Raw genomic sequence first — 17,864 nt, 5'->3', positions numbered from 1 at the left:
TTTTTTTTTTTTTTTATCATCTGGTTTTATTGATGATAATAAACATGAAATGAAACTTGAGATATAAATTTAAGCCGGCGGAAGATAAAAATATCCCCGGAGTTAAGAGCCCAAACGAGGGAATCTAAGTCCGCGGACGAAGAAAATTGTTTCGGAAAACATAAGCCGGAGGAAAACGTAAATTCCCCGGAAACTAAATTGAAATCGAAAAACACTTAAATTACCAAGCACAAAATGAAAACCCCAAATCGAAAGAGATTGCAACCTAAGTCTAAGAACAATAGCAACAAAACTTTAATCTTAAGAAAGACGCTAGCTCAAAGCAACAAAACAACTTCATCTTCTGGAAATCCTAAGAACGAGATTTATCAATGATGCCATCAGCAAACCCAAAAATAACAACCACTTCCTCCTAAGATGAGAGCCGACCTCTCGAAACCAAGAACCGAAGACTTACAAAACCCAGCAAGCAAGAGACAAGATGAACCTCAACCACTTCCGGATGCGACAACGATAACGACAGAAGCGCCACCAATTTACGCCTAGATAGAAATCTTCAAAACGCTTTCAGATCCCTACCCGATCTGCAAAGCAAAGACAAGGAGCGAAGCCTAACCACTCGAAAAAACCCTTCTCGCGAGCAAGAACACCATTAGAACGAGCCAGCTATCATTCATCGCGAAATGCACCCTGAATAGGAAAATCTGTAAACTTTGAAACTAGCATCAACTTCAGACAAATCAAAGCAACTAGAACAAACCAGAAGGAAACCAAGGCTGAACCAAGAAGAGAAAGAGCAAGCGGAAAGAAGAAGGCTTGACGGAGACTAACGAGAGACCACCACCAAACCACAACGGCGGAATAGAGACGATGAAAAACACAAAAGCAGACACATATCTAAGTTGGGGAGAGCAAATAGACTGGAATTATTAAACGAACCACACTGTGGATCTAACAGATCCGGCATCAACCTCTCTGAAGGAACCTCGAAACAAGTAGATTTGACCACCCTTGACCGCTTCCGCAAAGACCACCCTTACACAAACCGAATTCACCAGCAACTCTCCAATCGAAGGCCAAAATTCTGCGAACCAGACAACAACAAGCTAAATCAAAGCCGGTCATCGGAAGGAAATGGTGCTTTTTTTCTCTCTGGTTTTTCGTGTCTTGACCACTCCCAATCCAGTGTAATTCTTGTTGACGACTTCTAATCGGTGGAAAAGTTTGTACGTCCACTAAAATTTATATTTGTGGATATATCACTTAGAAATGAATATATCCACGCCAAAAATAGTGACTGAAACACTATCAATTTAAGTCGCTCAAACATCGTTGAGTAAGAGGAGGTGAAGAGGCTTGGTCTATCATTTATTATAAGCTTTTACTTAATCCGATTAACAAGATACATTATAGGAGTTTAAATTTAAATGGCGACGACTACTGCAATTTTGTGAAATAAACACACATATCAACCAAACGTCGATCTAGCACCGGGTTTATTTTAAGGGCTAACATGTTTCATGAACCATTCCCTGGTTAATCCACAACCAAACGCCTTGTGCGGTATCATGGTCTTATCGATCTGGTCTACTGCCTCGGCAAAAATCACGCCCATACCCATATGCAAATGCGGTTCGATGTGGCAATGAAAAAACCAAACCCCAGGATTATCCGTTACAAACCTTAACGCCGTCCATCCATACGGATACAAAACGACCGTGTTCCGTAACGGCGGATTCTTCAAATTAAACGTCTTCTCATCAATTCCCGGTTTAAATTTCCCATCACCGTAACCCAAAACCCAGAAATCGTGACCGTGAAGATGCCATGGATGAATCTCACTGACTTTCTCCGTCAAGACGTTCGCGTTCTGGAGAATCACGTCGACGACTTTACCTGACGTGAAACTGTAAATCCCGCTACCTTTCGTGGTGTTGGGATTCGCCGGCGGTTTCATAATGTCGTAATTATCCATTGCGAACTTCTTTTCCGACGATTTCAAATGCTCCGCCGATTTTAAACCGTATTTGATAGATCCGAGATACGGCGTCACCGGCACGGACAAGGAGACGTTGTTGATTGACCATTTTGTGTAATTGTCGAGCAGATTCTGCGTGTTGAGGAGGATGAGCTGGATTTCTGATTTCTCTAAAGAGAAACTAGAAAGCTTAGAACAAAAGGAATTCAACAAAGTATAACTCTCTTTATTGATTGTTTAGAAACTCTCTTAAAACTAAACAAGCTTTCTCTAAACTCATGAGGTTACAACTCAACTCTAGAGCCTTATTTATAGATAGCACAACTTTGCTAATCATATTACAATTAGGAAAATATAACTCCAAACCTAATTAGAACATTCTAGACCTATCTTAAACTTTAACCTCCTCATTAAAGTCATCTTGGGCCTTAAGCCTTTTGAAGATTATCCAACATTCACCCCCTTAAGCTTCAAGCTAGTCTTTGAGAGGTCTTGAACTCCAATCATACTCCTCATTTCCTTAAACTTGATTCTTGCTAGGGCCTTTGTTAGTATATCCGCACGTTGCTCTTCTCCGGGTACAAACTCCACTTCAAGTTGCCTATCTTCAACGCATTCTCGAATGAAGTGGTAACGCTTGTGGATGTGTTTGCTTCTCCCATGGAAGACGGGGTTCTTAGTAAGCTCAATGGCTGACTTGTTGTCAATAAGAATGGTAGTCTTCTCTCCTTCTTTACCCGTGATCTCACTTAACAAGTCTTGGAGCCATATCGCTTGCTTCGCAGCTTCCGTTGCAGCCATAAACTCGGCTTCACAAGAGGACAATGCTACTACTGGTTGTTTTTGAGAGCACCATGTGATCGGTGATTCACCAAAGTAGAAGACATGTCCAGTTGTACTTCTTCCATCATCTTGATCACAATTATGTGAGCTGTCACTGAATCCAAGTAGCTTCTTTGATCCTCCTTTCTTGAAAACTAAACCGTAAGCCGTTGTTCCTTGTAGATACCTTAAGATTTGCTTTAAGGCTCCTCCGTGTGATTCTCTTGGGTCTTGCATATACCTACTTGTTACTCCAACTGAGAAAGCAAGGTCGGGTCTTGTATGCAAAAGATACCTTAGACAACCAATCCTTCTTCGATACAAGGTAGCATCAACTTCGGGTTCTTCGTCTTGTCCCTTAGATAGCTTTAAACCAAACTCCATAGGTATGTGAGCAGGATTACAAGTATCTAAGAGCGCTTCCTTGAGAATCCTTCGTGCATAGGCTTCTTGTTTTATCTCAATCCCGTCTTTGCTTTGGTTAACTTCTATCCCAAGGTAGTAAGTAAGCTTACCAAGGTCAGACATTTCAAACTTTGTAGACATTCCGGACTTGAAATCTTTGATGATCTTCATTGTTGTTCCTGTGACAAAGAGATCGTCAACATATACGGCAATAATAAGAAGATTTTCTCCTTCTTCCTTGCGATACACGGAGCTTTCCTTAGAACACTTCTTGAACTTCATTCCTTTCAAGATTTGATCAAGCTTCGTATTCCATGCTCGTGGAGCTTGTCTCAAACCGTATAAAGCCTTATGGAGCTTGAAAACCTTATGCTCTTCTCCCTTCTTTTCAAATCCATCGGGTTGAGACACGTAAACTTCCTCATTGAGTTCTCCATGTAAGAATGCCGTCTTGACGTCAAGATGATGAATCTCCCATCCATAAGAAGCAGCTAGACCAATTAGTAACCGTATTGTTTCAAGCCGAGCCACCGGCGCGAAAACCTCATCAAAATCAATCCCGGATTTTTGAACGTATCCCTTAGCGACTAGCCTAGCTTTGTACTTGTTAATTGATCCATCCGCGTTCCTTTTTATCTTGAACACCCATTTAAGACCAATTACCTTAACTCCAATAGGTTTAGTAACTAGAGACCACGTCTTGTTCTTGTCAATTGAATCAATCTCCTCAAGACATGCATTAGTCCATACCGCAAGTTCTTTAGCTTCTTGATAACATGTTGGCTCGTCATTCATTGACAAGAGTAATTTCTCACACTCAATGTCAGCTAGAAGGGCATAGTCTTCAAGATATCTAGGCGTGTTCACTTGGCGACCCGATCTTCTTAGTTGCGGTGGATCTACAACTTCTTGATTTTCTTGAGCTTGATCATTTGTGTCTTCTTGTGGTTCTTCATCATTATCATCACCTTGATCTTCTTGATGTGTGTCTTGGTTTTCGTTTTCGGGATTATCCACATTTTCTTGTTGAGTCCCGATAAACGGTCCATGACCTTCATCCATCACATCTCCCCAAATCATTTGAAACATTCCCGGACTCCTTGTAGTTTCTTTGTCGTCTCCCTTCCAATTCCAACATGACTTCTCATTGAAAGCCACATCGCGGCTCACAACAATTCTCCTAGTTGTTGGATTGTAAAGCCTATATGCCTTGGATCCCGGCTCGATCCCAAGGTTCACCAAAGTTTGAGATCGATCATCTAACTTCTTTAAGTGCTCGGATTCAATTTTTGCATGAGCAAGGCAGCCGAATACTCTAAGATGATCTACACTTGGTTTCTTGTCCTTCAAGCATTCGTATGGAGTCTGATTTTTCAAAGCTTTCGTAGGTATCCGGTTGATTAGGTAAGTAGAATGACGTATGGCTTCTCCCCAAAGGTAGTTTGGCACTTGCATTGCTTTTAAAATGCTTCTTGTCATCTCCATCAATGTACGGTTTCTTCTCTCAACTACGCCGTTTTGTTGCGGTGTATAAGGAGCCGTCAAGTGTCTCTTTATCCCATTCTTATCACAAAATTCTTGAAAGTCTCTTGAAGTAAACTCACCACCTCTATCCGTCCGTAAAGTAAAGATGGTCTTTCCAAGTTCTTTCTCGACAAGAGCTTTAAACATCTTGAACTTCTCAAATGCTTCACTTTTCTCTCTTAGCAAAATTGTCCACATATATCTTGAAAAATCATCAATGATCACAAAGATATACTTGTTCCTAGCAAGAGTAGCGGGTGTGATTGGTCCACACAAATCCGCATGTAGTAACTCCAACACACTTGAAGCCCGAAATTGTGATGCTTTAGGAAAGGCTTGACGAGTTTGTTTTCCCACCAAACATGACTCGCAAATTCGTTTTTCACTACTTAGCTTTGGTAGACCATAGACCATCTCGTTTGTTGACATCGATTCAATGGTTTTAAAGCTTACATGACCAAGTCTTGCGTGCCATCTCCATGTATCTTCTTCGATTCTTGAATGTAGACAAATAGGCTTACCAATTTTGAGATTGATCTTGTAGAGCCTATTTGGAGATCTTTCAACTTTTACCAAGAGACGTCCATTCGGGTCATGTAATGTTAGGTAATTTTGACGCATCCTAACATCACAACCATACTCGGTGGCTTGTCCTAGACTTAGGATATTGCTCTTTAACCCGGGGATGTAGTAAATCTCGGTTAAAAGTTGTTGCTCCCCTGTTTTTCCTTGAAACAGAATTGATCCTTTTCCATCAATGTTAACACACGATCCATCTCCAAATCTTACCTTGCCTTTGACGTTTTCATTCAACTCCGAGAAGTAAGTCTTTACTCCGGTCATGTGATTGCTAGCTCCATTATCTAAGTACCATATTCCTTCTTCTCCTTTATCCGATTCATACTTCTTAGGAATCAAATTTTCTTCATTAAGGAATACTATCTCATGCATGTAGAGAGCTGCATCCGCCTCTTGTGTCTCTACCTTGTTAGCCTCTTGTAGTTTTTGTTTCCTTTCAGGGCAAACCGAAGCAAAGTGACCTGCCTTATCACATCGGAAGCATACAACATTAGATCGATCTTTCTTCTCCTTTTGTTGATCTTGTGTGTTGAAACCTCCACGGCCTCTACCCCGATTACTTCTTCCTCTACCACGACCTCTCCCTCTTCCTCGGGAATTCTCAAAGCTTCCTTGGTACCCACGCGAATCCGTGCTTGTAAATAATAGGTTTCCTTGTGTATCAATGTTACTTTCTACACCACGTATACGTGACTCGTATACCTTTAATCGTCCTACTATGTCTTCAAAGCTAGTATTGTTTAAGTCCAAGACTTGTTCCAATGAAGCTATGATTTGAATATATTTTGATTGTGGTAAGCTGTTAAGAAATTTCTTAACAAGTTTTGGCTTATCAATCGTATGACCTAGGGCTGCGGATTGAGACGCCACCTCCGCTAACCTTCCCGCAAAGGTATCGATTGATTCCGAGTCTTTCATCACCATCCTTTCAAACTCAGCCATTAGGGTTTGAAGTCTAGCTTCCTTAACTCTTTCAGCTCCTTGATTCTTAGACTTGATTGACTCCCATATACTTTTTGGAGAGTCGGTTTCACCAATTTGCAAGATTAGGGCTTCCGTGATGGATTGGAACAATAACCCGATAGCAACATCATTCTTCTCTCCATCCGTTGAACCAGGATCTATGGTGTCCCAAACCTTGTTTATGCGTAACAAGACCTTCATCCTCATAGCCCATACCGTGTAGTTTGTATCGTTTAGCATAGGACATTGGATGACGGTCTTCGCTACCTTCTTTTGGCGCGGCACGGGATCAACATCTGCCATCACTCGGCTTTGTTGAATCCGTGTTTCACAAGGCGATCGTTAAACCGCTCTGATACCAAATAAAGAGAAACTAGAAAGCTGAGAACAAAAGGAATTCAACAAAGTATAACTCTCTTTATTGATTGTTTAGAAACTCTCTTAAAACTAAACAAGCTTTCTCTAAACTCATGAGGTTACAACTCAACCCTAGAGCCTTATTTATAGATAGCACAACTTTGCTAATCATATTACAATTAGGAAAATATAACTCCAAACCTAATTAGAACATTCTAGACCTATCTTAAACTTTAACCTCCTCATTAAAGTCATCTTGGGCCTTAAGCCTTTTGAAGATTATCCAACATTCTCCGGCGGCGATAGAGTTCCCTCCGCTGCGAAGATCTTCTTCGTGAAAGTTATGCTCCGATCGAAATCGTCCCACCGTGGAGTCTCCGGTGGATGTTTAGCTGGGCGATCAGCTTCAGGGGCATTGACGTAATTTAACATGGTGAGTGCCGGAGGAGTTTCAGGTTTCCGGCCACGAACGCCGACGGAGATCCAGTACTTCTTGGAAATAGATCCGTTGGTTCTGAGAAGAACGGAATAGGTCTCGCCGGAATAAATGTCAATGTCGCTGACGTTGAACGGTTTGACGTAATTGCCGTCGGCTTCAACAACTTCAAGCTCGTGTTCCTGCACGTGCACAATCAACCAACCACACGTGTGACCTTATGTATCACGAAAGAAATCGTTTTTCAAATTAAAATAATTGTTTGTTCTATAGAATTTCGATTATTTCAAAACAGAGGAAATACATCATTTTATTCAAAAAGAAACAAAGTGAACTTCAAATTTCTCTGAAAATGTTTCAAATCAAAGATAAACATCCATTCGATGATCGAATTTCGATCCAATCCAAAAGTAATCCAAACATATAATCGAGCCATAATTGGATTGACTCGGTTTTATCATTTACATGTTGATTCGTTCGGTTTTATGTTAAGTTCTATAAATTTCTCAATTTAATTACTATAGGTGTTTTCTAACAATTCATTTCAAGATCATTTTATAGAAAAAAAGTTGTTACAAAATTTAAACAAATAAAATGGAAAGAGAGAAACTTACTTGAACGGCCAAGTTGAGGGAAGCAAGAGCAGTGGTGCTAGCGATTCGAAGACGGTAAACTCTATTAGGCTCGACCCGTAGAGTGTGAGATGCGCACTGATCTTCGTCTTTCCCTTTAAACGTGCATTGATCATCTTTTTTGGTAAGATGTGCTGCTTGTGAACAATTAAACTGTCCTTTTCCGTTGATCAACAAGCTCTTAGGTTCTCCGATCCAACGCATTGGTTGAGAAGAAAGAGCGAGTTCTTGCGCGTGAATGCTTTTATGCCACCAGTCGCTAAGCAACAAATTAAACTCTCCATCGTATTTTAATGTCTCTTCCGGTGATTTCACTATCAACATTCCGTACAGTCCCGCCGATCTCTGCATCCCATAGTGTCCATGGTAGAAATATGTTCCTGGCTGCACCATGTCATTCCCCACCCAAAACATTCATCGTTTATGTACCTTGTAAATGTTACAAAAAGAAGTAACTAAAGATTTACCTTATCAACAATGAAACTGTAAGTGAAAGTTTCGCCAGGGTTTATAGGACATTGCGTCACACCCGCTGCTCCATCTGCCCATGCTGTCCCGTTCTGCTCCATAATCACAAAACATATTTTTTTGTTAATTCTTTTTTGTAAATACTCTTTAGTACTAACTAATGGTTCTCATTTGGTAACATCTTAAATTGCTGAATATAAACCAAATTGTCCGAGTTTAGTTTTATTTTCCGTTATGAATAAATTGTAGAGGACATTGTCCCCTATCCACTATCAAAAAAAAAAAAACGCTTAATGGAATTGGAAATTTGCGGAAAAGCCGTTTCACATTTATGTATTTAATTGATTTGTGGGATTAGGCAGTATATTACACAAAAAAAGCGATTAAGTTAATTACAAATATGGTTGATAAATAAAAACATGCGGAGTCGCGTCATTCTACGGACCGGACTACGGGTTAGTACTACTTTATTCCACAATAACAGATTATTAGAGCACTTCCAACATGGTGTCTCATCCAATATCTAATGAATTAAAAAAATACTCCCTTTGTTCTTGAAAATTTGATGTTTTAGAATTTACACATATATTACGAAACAATCATGATTTAATCATTTAATAATTTTTCATTTTATTAAATATTTTTAATAATGTATGAACCAATAATAATCTAAAACAGTTAATTATTTGTAATCATTACGCCTTGAAATCTACAATTTGTTAATATCAATTAATAAAAAATAAAATAAAAAGTTAGAAAATCAATCTTTGTGGAATAAACCTAAAACACTAGAACATCAAACTTTCAGGAACGAAAGGAGTAAAAAATAAAGAAAAGTAAGAAAGAGTATGAGACAATATGTCTCATTTGAGAAACTGTGAGACACTGTCTAATACTTGGCATAATTTGATTGGTTAAAATTTTTTTTAAGTAATTAAAATTTAAATAAATAATTCATTTATTACAAAAACATTAAATTACTATATTTGAGAAACTTTGATGGTTTCTCTCTGTTGGAGATGCTCTTATGTCGCGCAATTCTACATATTAGCAAATTAGCAATGAGACCCAAACATATAAATGTATATTGTATAGAATAAGCTTCTTGTTGCACTTTTTGCTTTTGTTAAGTTTTCTTGTCACATTACATCCGTATACTTTATTATATGATGGAAGAAAACTAGAGTAATTTAACAACCTGATGTATGCCATGCCAATGAATGACAACACCTTCAGTGGAGAGTTTGTTAATGACGTGGATGTTGACGTTGTCTCCGGCGACCGCTTCGATAGTCGGCCCCGGAAACTGGCCATTGATGGCCATAACAATGCCTTCCTTACAATCCGGCCACCAGAACTTATACTCAACCTCCCACTTTAATTGAATTACTGAGGGGGAGTACTCTGATTGAACCACCACGACCACCATTAGTAGCCACCACATAATTACCGGTACAGCCATGGTTTATTTTATTTTATTTCTTTTGTGTGAATTATAGAATAGCTTGCTTATGTCAGTATAGGAAAGAGGCTTTTATAAATATAAAGAAAGCAGTTTATTATTTGGTTTGTTTTTTGTGTTCTAAGAGCAATTCTATTTTTGTGTGGATGTTATTAGTTGAAGTTATAAATTATAAACTAAAAAGAAAGACGAGGACAAGATCGATGGGGCCATTATATAGAGGACACTGGAGTAACTAACGAAGATGTGGCTGACTGAAATCATTTCAAATATTAAACGAGCAATTTTTTAAAATGTTTTGGCACAAACGAGAAATGAATCTTTCACAAAAAAATGATTAGCTATGAATTTTCTTTGATGTAATTATTTCTGAACAAAAAGAAAGAAATTAAGTGTCTTTCACTGATAAAAATTGCTGCAGTTCAATTCAAAAGAAATAATTAAAAAAAGAAATTATGTTTTATTTTCCCAAGCATAATCGTTTTTTTTTCTTTTTATTTTCATTCTGTTTCACTTCAAAATTGTGAAATTTTATAATTAGTAATTCCACTATATTTTATTCTTTAAAATTGAACAACCATTTGCAGTTTTAATAAAAGTTTCTTGAATTTCAAATCTTTTTATCCATGTATTTTTTTTCTTCTAAAATTCTCCCCATAGTGAGTAACTAATTGTTGGAGATATTGAGCACATGTTTCTCAATAGAAGCCACAAACTCTTAAAAGTGGTTATAGACTTGTTGTAAAGAATAAAACCTTTTTGAAGCTGTAGAAATTGTAGAATTCATATCATCCACAAGCTCTTAGGCCATTTACATCGGTGGATCACCCCCTGATCTAAGCAATATTTTAATCCAAAAAAATGGGCTAATGGGCTTAAGATCAGGAACTGGGCTCTAGATCTGGATCTGTTCTTGTGGGTGTTGCGGGGTGACGTGGCATTTGGGCATTGGTTGGAATATTTGGGGTGCGTTTTCTTCTCTTCTCTCTCTCATCTCTTCTCTTCTCTTCTCTTCTCTTCTCTTCACTTTTATTTTCAGTTTTTAAAGTTTGCAATTTATATGTTATTTTTAAATGTTTTAATAATTGTAATATGTTTTAAAATTATATTATTAAATCTTAAGATCTTACACATGTTCTCCCACTAATCAACTTCTAAACAAAATATCTAAACACATGATCTTACATTATTTTAACATTATATTTTCTCTAAGAACACCCTCACATGATTCCCCATTGATGATGTCTTTAGTAAGCTAATCTAAAATTGTAACATAACTTTTACTATTGAGCACGTGTTTTAACTTAACACTGCCCTCCTACCCAAAAAAACAAAACAAAGTTGTCTAAAAAAAAAAGGGTTCTTTACTTGTTACGAAATGCAATTTGTCTTGTTTGTTTAGTCAACATCTCAACGTGAAAACCTATCTTTGTACGTTACCACAACAAAAACTAAAAAACATTGCTGATATCAAATCCTATGCAAGTATTTTGTGTGCTACTATTTAATGCGAGATGGTGATATATATGAATTGGACTAAGTCACAAAAAGTTCATATATACGTACCATCTTAATTAATATGCATGCCATGCGTAACCAAGTAAGATATTTAAGATCCACTATAAATTATTTTAATAAATCATACAATTGAGAGGTCCTAAGTAGAGTCCACCCCAACAAGAGAATTAACATATTTTCTCTGATCTTATGAATTAAAACATCCTTATTTTTGTCCCCCAAAAGTTTAATAACCCAACGAAGAAAACTAAACACACACATATCAAACATAATAACGTCGGTTTATTTAAGGGAGTCCCCGGTTCATAAGCCATTTCCTGGTTAATCCACAACCAAGCGCCTCATCCGGTATCTCCATCTTACCAATCCGGTCTACTCCTTCAGCGAAAACCACACCCATACCCACATGCAAATGCGGTTCAATGTGACAATGAAAAAACCAAACCCCAGGATTATCCGTTACAAATCTTAACGCCGTCCATCCATACGGATACAAAACCACCGTATTCCGTAACGGCGGGTTCTTCAAATTAAACGTCTTCTCATCAATTCCCGGTTTAAATTTCCCATCACCGTAACCCAAAACCCAGAAATCATGACCGTGAATATGCCATGGATGAATCTCACTAATCACACCTTTTAAAACGTTTGCGTTTTGAAGAATCACGTCGACGACGATTCCAAACGGGAAATTGTAGATTCCGCTACCTTTCGTGGTGTTTGGATTCGGCGGCGGTTTCATGATATCGTAATTATCAACTGTGAATTTCTTCGGCGGAGATTTTAAATCGTACGCCGATTTTAAACCGTATTTGATAGATCCGAGATATGGCGTCACCGGTAAGGACAATGAGACGTTGTTGATTGACCATTTCGTGTAATCGTCGTAGAGATTCTGTGTGTTGAGGAGGATAAGCTGGTCGTGTGATTTCTCCGGCGGTTTTGGATATCCTTTAGATATGTCTATTCAATGTACTTGGTCTTTGCATTTATCGCATGTGTAAATGAATCTAGTCACATTTTACCCATCTATACTACTAGGAAAAACGGTCTATTTCCCCCCGATAACTATCGCATCATAACAGATGCAGCCCAAACTTTAACCCCGGTTCTAATGTCCCTGAAATGTACCTTTGAGGCCTAGTTCCCCCCGAAACGGAAGTTCACTTCTTATTTCTCTCCGAATCAAATGTTCGAGAGTTAGAACCACACGAATCTGGGTTTAATCGGTTTATTGTATTGAAAACCCAATGCTAAACCGATTAAATGTTTTATTAACCAGAGTAAACCCTAATGTACCCGAATTCAACCCGATTTCACTAACCTAACCAAAACCCACCCACCCCGATTTAACCCCAAACGCAAACCCTAAAATCAGATATCAAAAAAATCCCCAAATATTTCCGACGAACCCTAGAGAGAAAATTTGAGTGATCGAAGCTTCCAATCTCTGCAATCGAAGGATGTCTGTAGTTGTTTGTGACCCCGATATTGGTGATGTCGATCCTGAAGCTGAAGACAGAGACCAATTTCACGTCGAAGAAATGTTGAATGAGTGGAATGACGAACCTCCGATTCGCCATGATGTGTACCCAGAGAGCGATGCTGAAGAGAATGGCGATGGTCCTGAGAGAGTTCATACTCATATCAGGCGAGGCGATGGTCATTTGTACCATAAGCAAACTTTCTTCAGTGGAGTTGCGTTCAAGGAAGCTGTGGTTGATTATGCTCTTAGGACAGGATGCAATCTGAAGCAGTACAGGTATGACAATGATAAAATTGGCTTCAAATGTGTTGGTAACGATGGTAAGGAGGAAGGAGTACGATGTGAAGGAGTACGATGTGAATGGCTTGCACCAGAGGACTACGTGTGTCACTGGTTCAGGACATCTACTTGGAAAAAAAACTACACTGATGGTGTGTGTCCACAGAGAGGTCCTAAGTTTTGGCCTGAGACTAATGCTCCTCCTGTGCATATACCACAGCCACCAGAAGGAGAGAAGGATAAGGAGATGACAAAGAAGGATAAGAAGAGGAAGAAGGGTGTCAATGAGTCTCCTACTAAGAAGGCACCAAAGAACAAGAAAAGGATCATGCATTGTCGTGTCTGTGGGACAGCTGATCACAATGCTAGGCATCACAAGAAAGATAAGGTTTGTTTTGTTTTGTTTTGTTTTGTTTTGTTTTGTTTTGTGTCCACTCTTCTGTGATCTTGTGTTTCAGGGTTCTCAAGATGTTTTCCACTCTTCTCAAGCTGAACCAAGTCAAGGGTCACTCACTCAAGCTTAGTGGAGTAGTAGCTAAGTAGATGTAGGGCACAAATGTGGTTGTCTCTATCTAATTTTCGATCACATATGACTTGTGTATCCCTCTGTTTTCTAAACCTTTTGAATGTTTCTAGGTCTTTTGAATTAATGTCTCTTCGGATGGATGTAGAATGAATGTTTTAAAGAATGTTGGTTTCTCTTAACTTGAATTTGATTGTTTTGTTCTCTGTTATGACCAATTCGTAAAAACACAGAATGACCAAAGCCATTCTCTTTATCCAAACCAACCAATTCTCTTAATACAAGACAACCACCATTCTCTTGATACAAAACAAAAACCATTCTCTTATTACATAATGTCTTGATCATAAATCCAAACTACAAACTCCATTAGCTTAATCATAAATCTAAAGCTAGAACCAAAACACAAACATTCAACCAACACAACAACTACAATGAAGTGATCAATGGTTCATCCGACTAATTTGATGATTCCAATCATGATCATACACCCTATCACAACGACAATCATCATCTTCTTAGTGCTTCCTTTGGCTTCAGACAAAGCATCTTCCACCTTCTCAAATATCTCCTTCTCTATCATCATTTCGACCTTCTCGCAAACGATCTTCTCAATCTCCAAACTCTCTGTCTTAAGCTTTGTAACCTCCTTCTCAAGTTCAACATTCTTTTCTTTCAATGCATCTATCTCATTGAGCAAGGCTTCATCAACCCATTTGAACGTGTGTTCATCGTTCCTTAGCTACAATTTAACATGTCATTGGTCCATTAAGAGAATCTTAAACAAGATACAATACAAAACAATTGAAACAAGCATGAAATTACCCTAAGTTTAGCAGCAACACCACAACGATAGTATCTCCGGCAAGGATTGGAATCGGATTTTGAATTTAGTGCCACAATTTCTTCCCCGCACCAACATCTCTTTGGCACCCCGACGATTCTGCCTCTTCCACGAGGACCTGTAGATCCTGACGAACTCATTGACATATTGCTCATCTTGCAGCAACTCGATTTCTGGGTTAATCAAAATTTTAGAATCTAGGGTTCTTCAATTGTGGAAAAACGATTTCGAATTTGGGGATTTTGATTTTGGGGTTTAACAGCATTAGTGGGTCGGGTAAAAATATGGAATCGGTTTTTTTTTGGTTAAGTTACGACCAAAATCTGGTTTGGTCTCGGGTCAACGCACCAAACCGACGAAACCCAGACATGGAGACATTTAGATGGTGAACTTCCAATTCGGGGGGAATTAGGCCTCAAAGGTACATTTCAGGGACATTAGAACCGGGGTTAAAGTTTGGGCTGCATCTGTTATGATGCGATAGTTATCGGGGGGAAATAGACCGTTTTTCCATACTACTATACTAGTATAATCGCAGCACTTTTTGTGACGGGTGGGTAAAAAAGCTTTCGGGTATATTAGATATCCGACCCATTTTAAAAATTCCTTCACAAAAAATTTGTTGGGTCGGGTTATATTTAACTCAATTCATACACCGGATATTCCATATTTAATAATTTAGATTTTTAGAAGATTTGATTAAGATTTATAATTATGATTCTCCTATCATCTTTGTTTGATTTGTTTTTAACTGTTTTGAATTATCATATAATACATAAAGTAAAAAAAAAATCAATTTTTTTCAGCATATACTGTGATTCGAAATTTTAAAAACGGACATATATTATCCAATTGACGAAAATGTGTGTTCAACGTTCTACATCGATTAAAATATTTAGACAATGATTCAGAATCATATCATAAATAAGAACATTAATAAAATAAATGAGTTTTTTGGGGGGATGGGTTTGGCGAGACGGGTTTTTGAATCAACAATAATAAAAAGATTAAAATATCATTAATCCGCCGCTTCAATACGGATTTAATCCTTATTTTTTTAATACAAATCACAGGACGGGTTAAGAAATTTGGGAACGGGTTATATTTCGGAAATGATTTATATGGCTGACGAATTTGAATCAATATTTATATACCGCTTTAATACGGGTTAAATCCTCAGTTTATTAATAATTATCTCGTGGACTCGTGGTATACCGTTACTTAATAACAATTGTAAACTATAATATAAATAAATATGTTATAAAGAGATACAATTTACAAAATATTTTTATACTAACTTTAAAATTAAATCATCCCGCGGTGTACCGCGGGTTAAAATCTAGTAATTTAAAAAACGATAGGGAAAGAAATAGTGAAGTTAAAGTTCTCTAAAGTTAATCCATTTATTTGATTCAAAAGAATGATAACATTCATTTAATCAAACGAATAAAACCAGGATCAATTTAATATTAGATTCCATTTCAATGTGGAATAGTTCTTGAACCAAACATATTGATATAGAATCGAACCATAATATAATTAATCAGAAACATGATAATTAGTACTGTAGTAATAAATTGGAAAGAGAGAAACTTACTTGAACGGCCAAGTTGAGGGAAGCAAGAGCAGTGGTGCTAGCGATTCGAAGACGGTAAACTCTATTGGGCTCGACCCGTAGAGTTTGAGGTGCACACTGATCATTTTCCTTAAAGGTGCACACATCTTTTTCCCCTCCTTTGTTAAAATACGCTGCTTGTGAACAATTAAACTGTCCTCTTCCATTAATCAATAGGCTTTGAGGTTCGCCGATCCAACGCATAGGGCGAGAAGAAAGAGCGAGTTCTTGCGAGTGAATGCTTTGGTGCCACCAGTCACTGAGCAAGAGATTGAACTCTCCATCGTAAATTATTCTCTCTCTCTTTCGGTGATCTTACTATCAACATTCCGTATAGTCCCGCTGATCTCTGCATTCCGTAGTGTCCATGGTAGAAATGTGTTCCCGCCTGCATCATATCATCCCCCTGTAAATAAAGATCAAACTTAGAGTAAAATAATTTTGAAGTTTATAGAGAGCGGCTTAAAGCTTCATACTTTGATACCTCATTAGGTCATGAATACAAAAGGGATATTTATACACTGACAAGAACAATCTAGAGACTAGACAGGTGGCAGTGACACCTCATTGCTCAATGGATAGGAGCGCATCAAAACTGTTCTTTAGCGGGATTTGTTGTGGCTGCATTTCCGTACCTCTCTCACGTACATCCTGTGTTCTGCTTTTGACCGTTGAAGCATTTGTCTGCTTCATGGGCTGAATCTGTTGGCGGCCCACTGCTTCATTCTCATTTCGCTTTTGGGCCTTACTGGGCTGAGAAGAGCTCACCTTAATACCCCCCTGCAAACTCGAGGTGGGTGGATAATCCACACCGAGTTTGAACCTCAGAGAGAAAAAACTTGCTTGAGGATAGAAGAGATCCAAGTCAATTCAGCTGCAGTATCAGAGAGTGTTCTGTATTCTGCTTCAGTAGAAGAGCGAGAAACTGATTCTTGTCTTTTGGCTGACCAAGAAATGATGTTTGATCCCAAAAATGTACAAAAACCTCCTGTAGAACGCAAAGTTTCTTGACAGTCTGACCAACTGCTGTCACAATATGCTCTAACTGTTGAGTCTGTATCTGAAGTCAATGAAACTCCCATCTTCAATGTGCCTTTGATGTACCTCAGAATTCTCTTTAGTAAATGAAAATCTGATAACATAGGCTTGTGCATTTTCTGACACACAAAATTGACTGCAAATTGCACATCTGGTCTTGTAAGTGTCAGATACTGCAGTTTACCTGCGAGACTTCTAAAATAAGTTGGATCTGAGAAGAGCTCATCTTGATGAGGCACCTTGTTAAGTTGTAACGGCAATGGAGTAGGCATCGGGGAACAATCTAACATGCCTGCAACCTTCAGCAAATCTGTAGCATATTTTTCTTGATTTAGAAACATACCAGTAGGAGTATATGTAGCTTGAATGCCCAGAAAATAGCTCATAGCTCCCATATCCTTCATCCGAAACTTTTCATTAAGTGACTGCAACAGTCTTTGAACCAGAGACTTGTCATTACCTGTAAGAATCATGTCATCCACATATAGAAGCAACAGAAGAATAATGTTTCCCTTTTGGTAGACAAAGAGAGATGGATCATCTGTACTGCAAAGGAAGCCAAATTCAATCAAATATGAACTGAATTTGTCGAACCAAGCTCTAGGAGCCTGCTTTAGGCCGTAGATTGCTTTCTTCAATTTGCAAACATACTCCGGGTGTTCTTTATCTTCAAAACCCGGTGGCTGCTTCATGTACACCACTTCATTTAAGTCTCCATGTAGAAAAGCGTTCTTTACATCAAGCTGTTTTATATCCCATCTTTCAACCACAACAAAGTGCAACACCATTCTCACTGTTGCAGTCCTCACAACTGGACTGTAAGTTTCTAAAAAATCAATCCCTGCCTCTTGTTCATTTCCCTTTGCAACAAGACGAGCTCTTAGTTTATCAAGTGTCCCGTCTGCATTTAACTTCGTTTTAAAAATCCATCTGCA

General features: G+C 38.3%; 4 protein-coding genes across 5 annotated transcripts; 1 reads left to right on the top strand and 3 right to left on the bottom strand.

Moving 5' to 3' along the window:
• Positions 1 to 2,279: 2,279 nt before the first annotated feature.
• LOC110227744 (L-ascorbate oxidase-like) lies at positions 2,280 to 9,893 on the bottom strand. 2 transcript variants are annotated; one of them, XM_021023190.1, is made up of 5 exons: positions 9,363 to 9,893; positions 8,164 to 8,256; positions 7,679 to 8,080; positions 6,884 to 7,246; positions 2,280 to 2,398 (listed from the first exon to the last, which is right to left on the bottom strand). In XM_021023190.1, exons 1-4 carry the CDS (start codon positions 9,624 to 9,626, stop codon positions 6,908 to 6,910), a joined length of 1,098 nt encoding a protein of 365 aa, XP_020878849.1. In that variant the 5' UTR covers positions 9,627 to 9,893; the 3' UTR covers positions 2,280 to 2,398; positions 6,884 to 6,907. The 2 variants fall into 2 exon arrangements, with proteins under 2 accessions (XP_020878849.1, XP_020878848.1); XM_021023189.1 differs by lacking the exon at positions 2,280 to 2,398 and having other exon boundaries at positions 6,669 to 7,246; positions 9,363 to 9,892.
• A 1,334-nt stretch (positions 9,894 to 11,227) lies between these two features.
• Positions 11,228 to 12,173, bottom strand: LOC110227072 (L-ascorbate oxidase-like). Its single transcript, XM_021020202.1, has 2 exons — positions 12,170 to 12,173; positions 11,228 to 12,107 (listed from the first exon to the last, which is right to left on the bottom strand). The coding sequence occupies exons 1-2, from the start codon at positions 12,171 to 12,173 to the stop codon at positions 11,431 to 11,433; spliced, it is 681 nt and encodes a 226-aa protein (XP_020875861.1). The 3' UTR covers positions 11,228 to 11,430.
• Positions 12,095 to 13,643, top strand: LOC110227745. The gene has a single exon (XM_021023191.1). The coding sequence runs from the start codon at positions 12,608 to 12,610 to the stop codon at positions 13,352 to 13,354; it is 747 nt and encodes a 248-aa protein (XP_020878850.1). The 5' UTR covers positions 12,095 to 12,607; the 3' UTR covers positions 13,355 to 13,643.
• An 89-nt stretch (positions 13,644 to 13,732) lies between these two features.
• On the bottom strand, positions 13,733 to 14,804 carry LOC110227746 (uncharacterized protein At4g04775-like). Its single transcript, XM_021023192.1, has 2 exons — positions 14,258 to 14,804; positions 13,733 to 14,174 (listed from the first exon to the last, which is right to left on the bottom strand). Exons 1-2 carry the CDS (start codon positions 14,429 to 14,431, stop codon positions 13,884 to 13,886), a joined length of 465 nt encoding a protein of 154 aa, XP_020878851.1. The 5' UTR covers positions 14,432 to 14,804; the 3' UTR covers positions 13,733 to 13,883.
• Positions 14,805 to 17,864: the final 3,060 nt, after the last annotated feature.

Source organism: Arabidopsis lyrata (genome assembly GCF_000004255.2).
Source record: "Arabidopsis lyrata subsp. lyrata unplaced genomic scaffold ARALYscaffold_6, whole genome shotgun sequence".
Taxonomy (NCBI): Eukaryota; Viridiplantae; Streptophyta; class Magnoliopsida; order Brassicales; family Brassicaceae; genus Arabidopsis; species Arabidopsis lyrata.
Note: the sequence above shows the minus strand (reverse complement) of the source record. Positions and strands in the feature narration are given on the sequence as shown.

Bases quoted from the DNA above. Each gene is read 5' to 3' on its own strand.
- LOC110227744 (XM_021023190.1), bottom strand. From the start codon at position 9,626: ATGGCTGTACCGGTAATTATGTGGTGGCTACTAATGGTGGTCGTGGTG. The intron at 8,257-9,362 runs GTTGTTAAATTA...ATTATGGAGCAG, and splicing joins ATTGGCATGGCATACATCAG to AACGGGACAGCATGGGCAGA. The intron at 7,247-7,678 runs GTAAGTTTCTCT...GTGCACGTGCAG, and splicing joins CCCTCAACTTGGCCGTTCAA to GAACACGAGCTTGAAGTTGT.
- LOC110227745 (XM_021023191.1), top strand. From the start codon at position 12,608: ATGTCTGTAGTTGTTTGTGACCCCGATATTGGTGATGTCGATCCTGAA.
- LOC110227746 (XM_021023192.1), bottom strand. From the start codon at position 14,431: ATGAGCAATATGTCAATGAGTTCGTCAGGATCTACAGGTCCTCGTGGA. The intron at 14,175-14,257 runs GTAATTTCATGC...GTTAAATTGTAG, and splicing joins GTGTTGCTGCTAAACTTAGG to CTAAGGAACGATGAACACAC.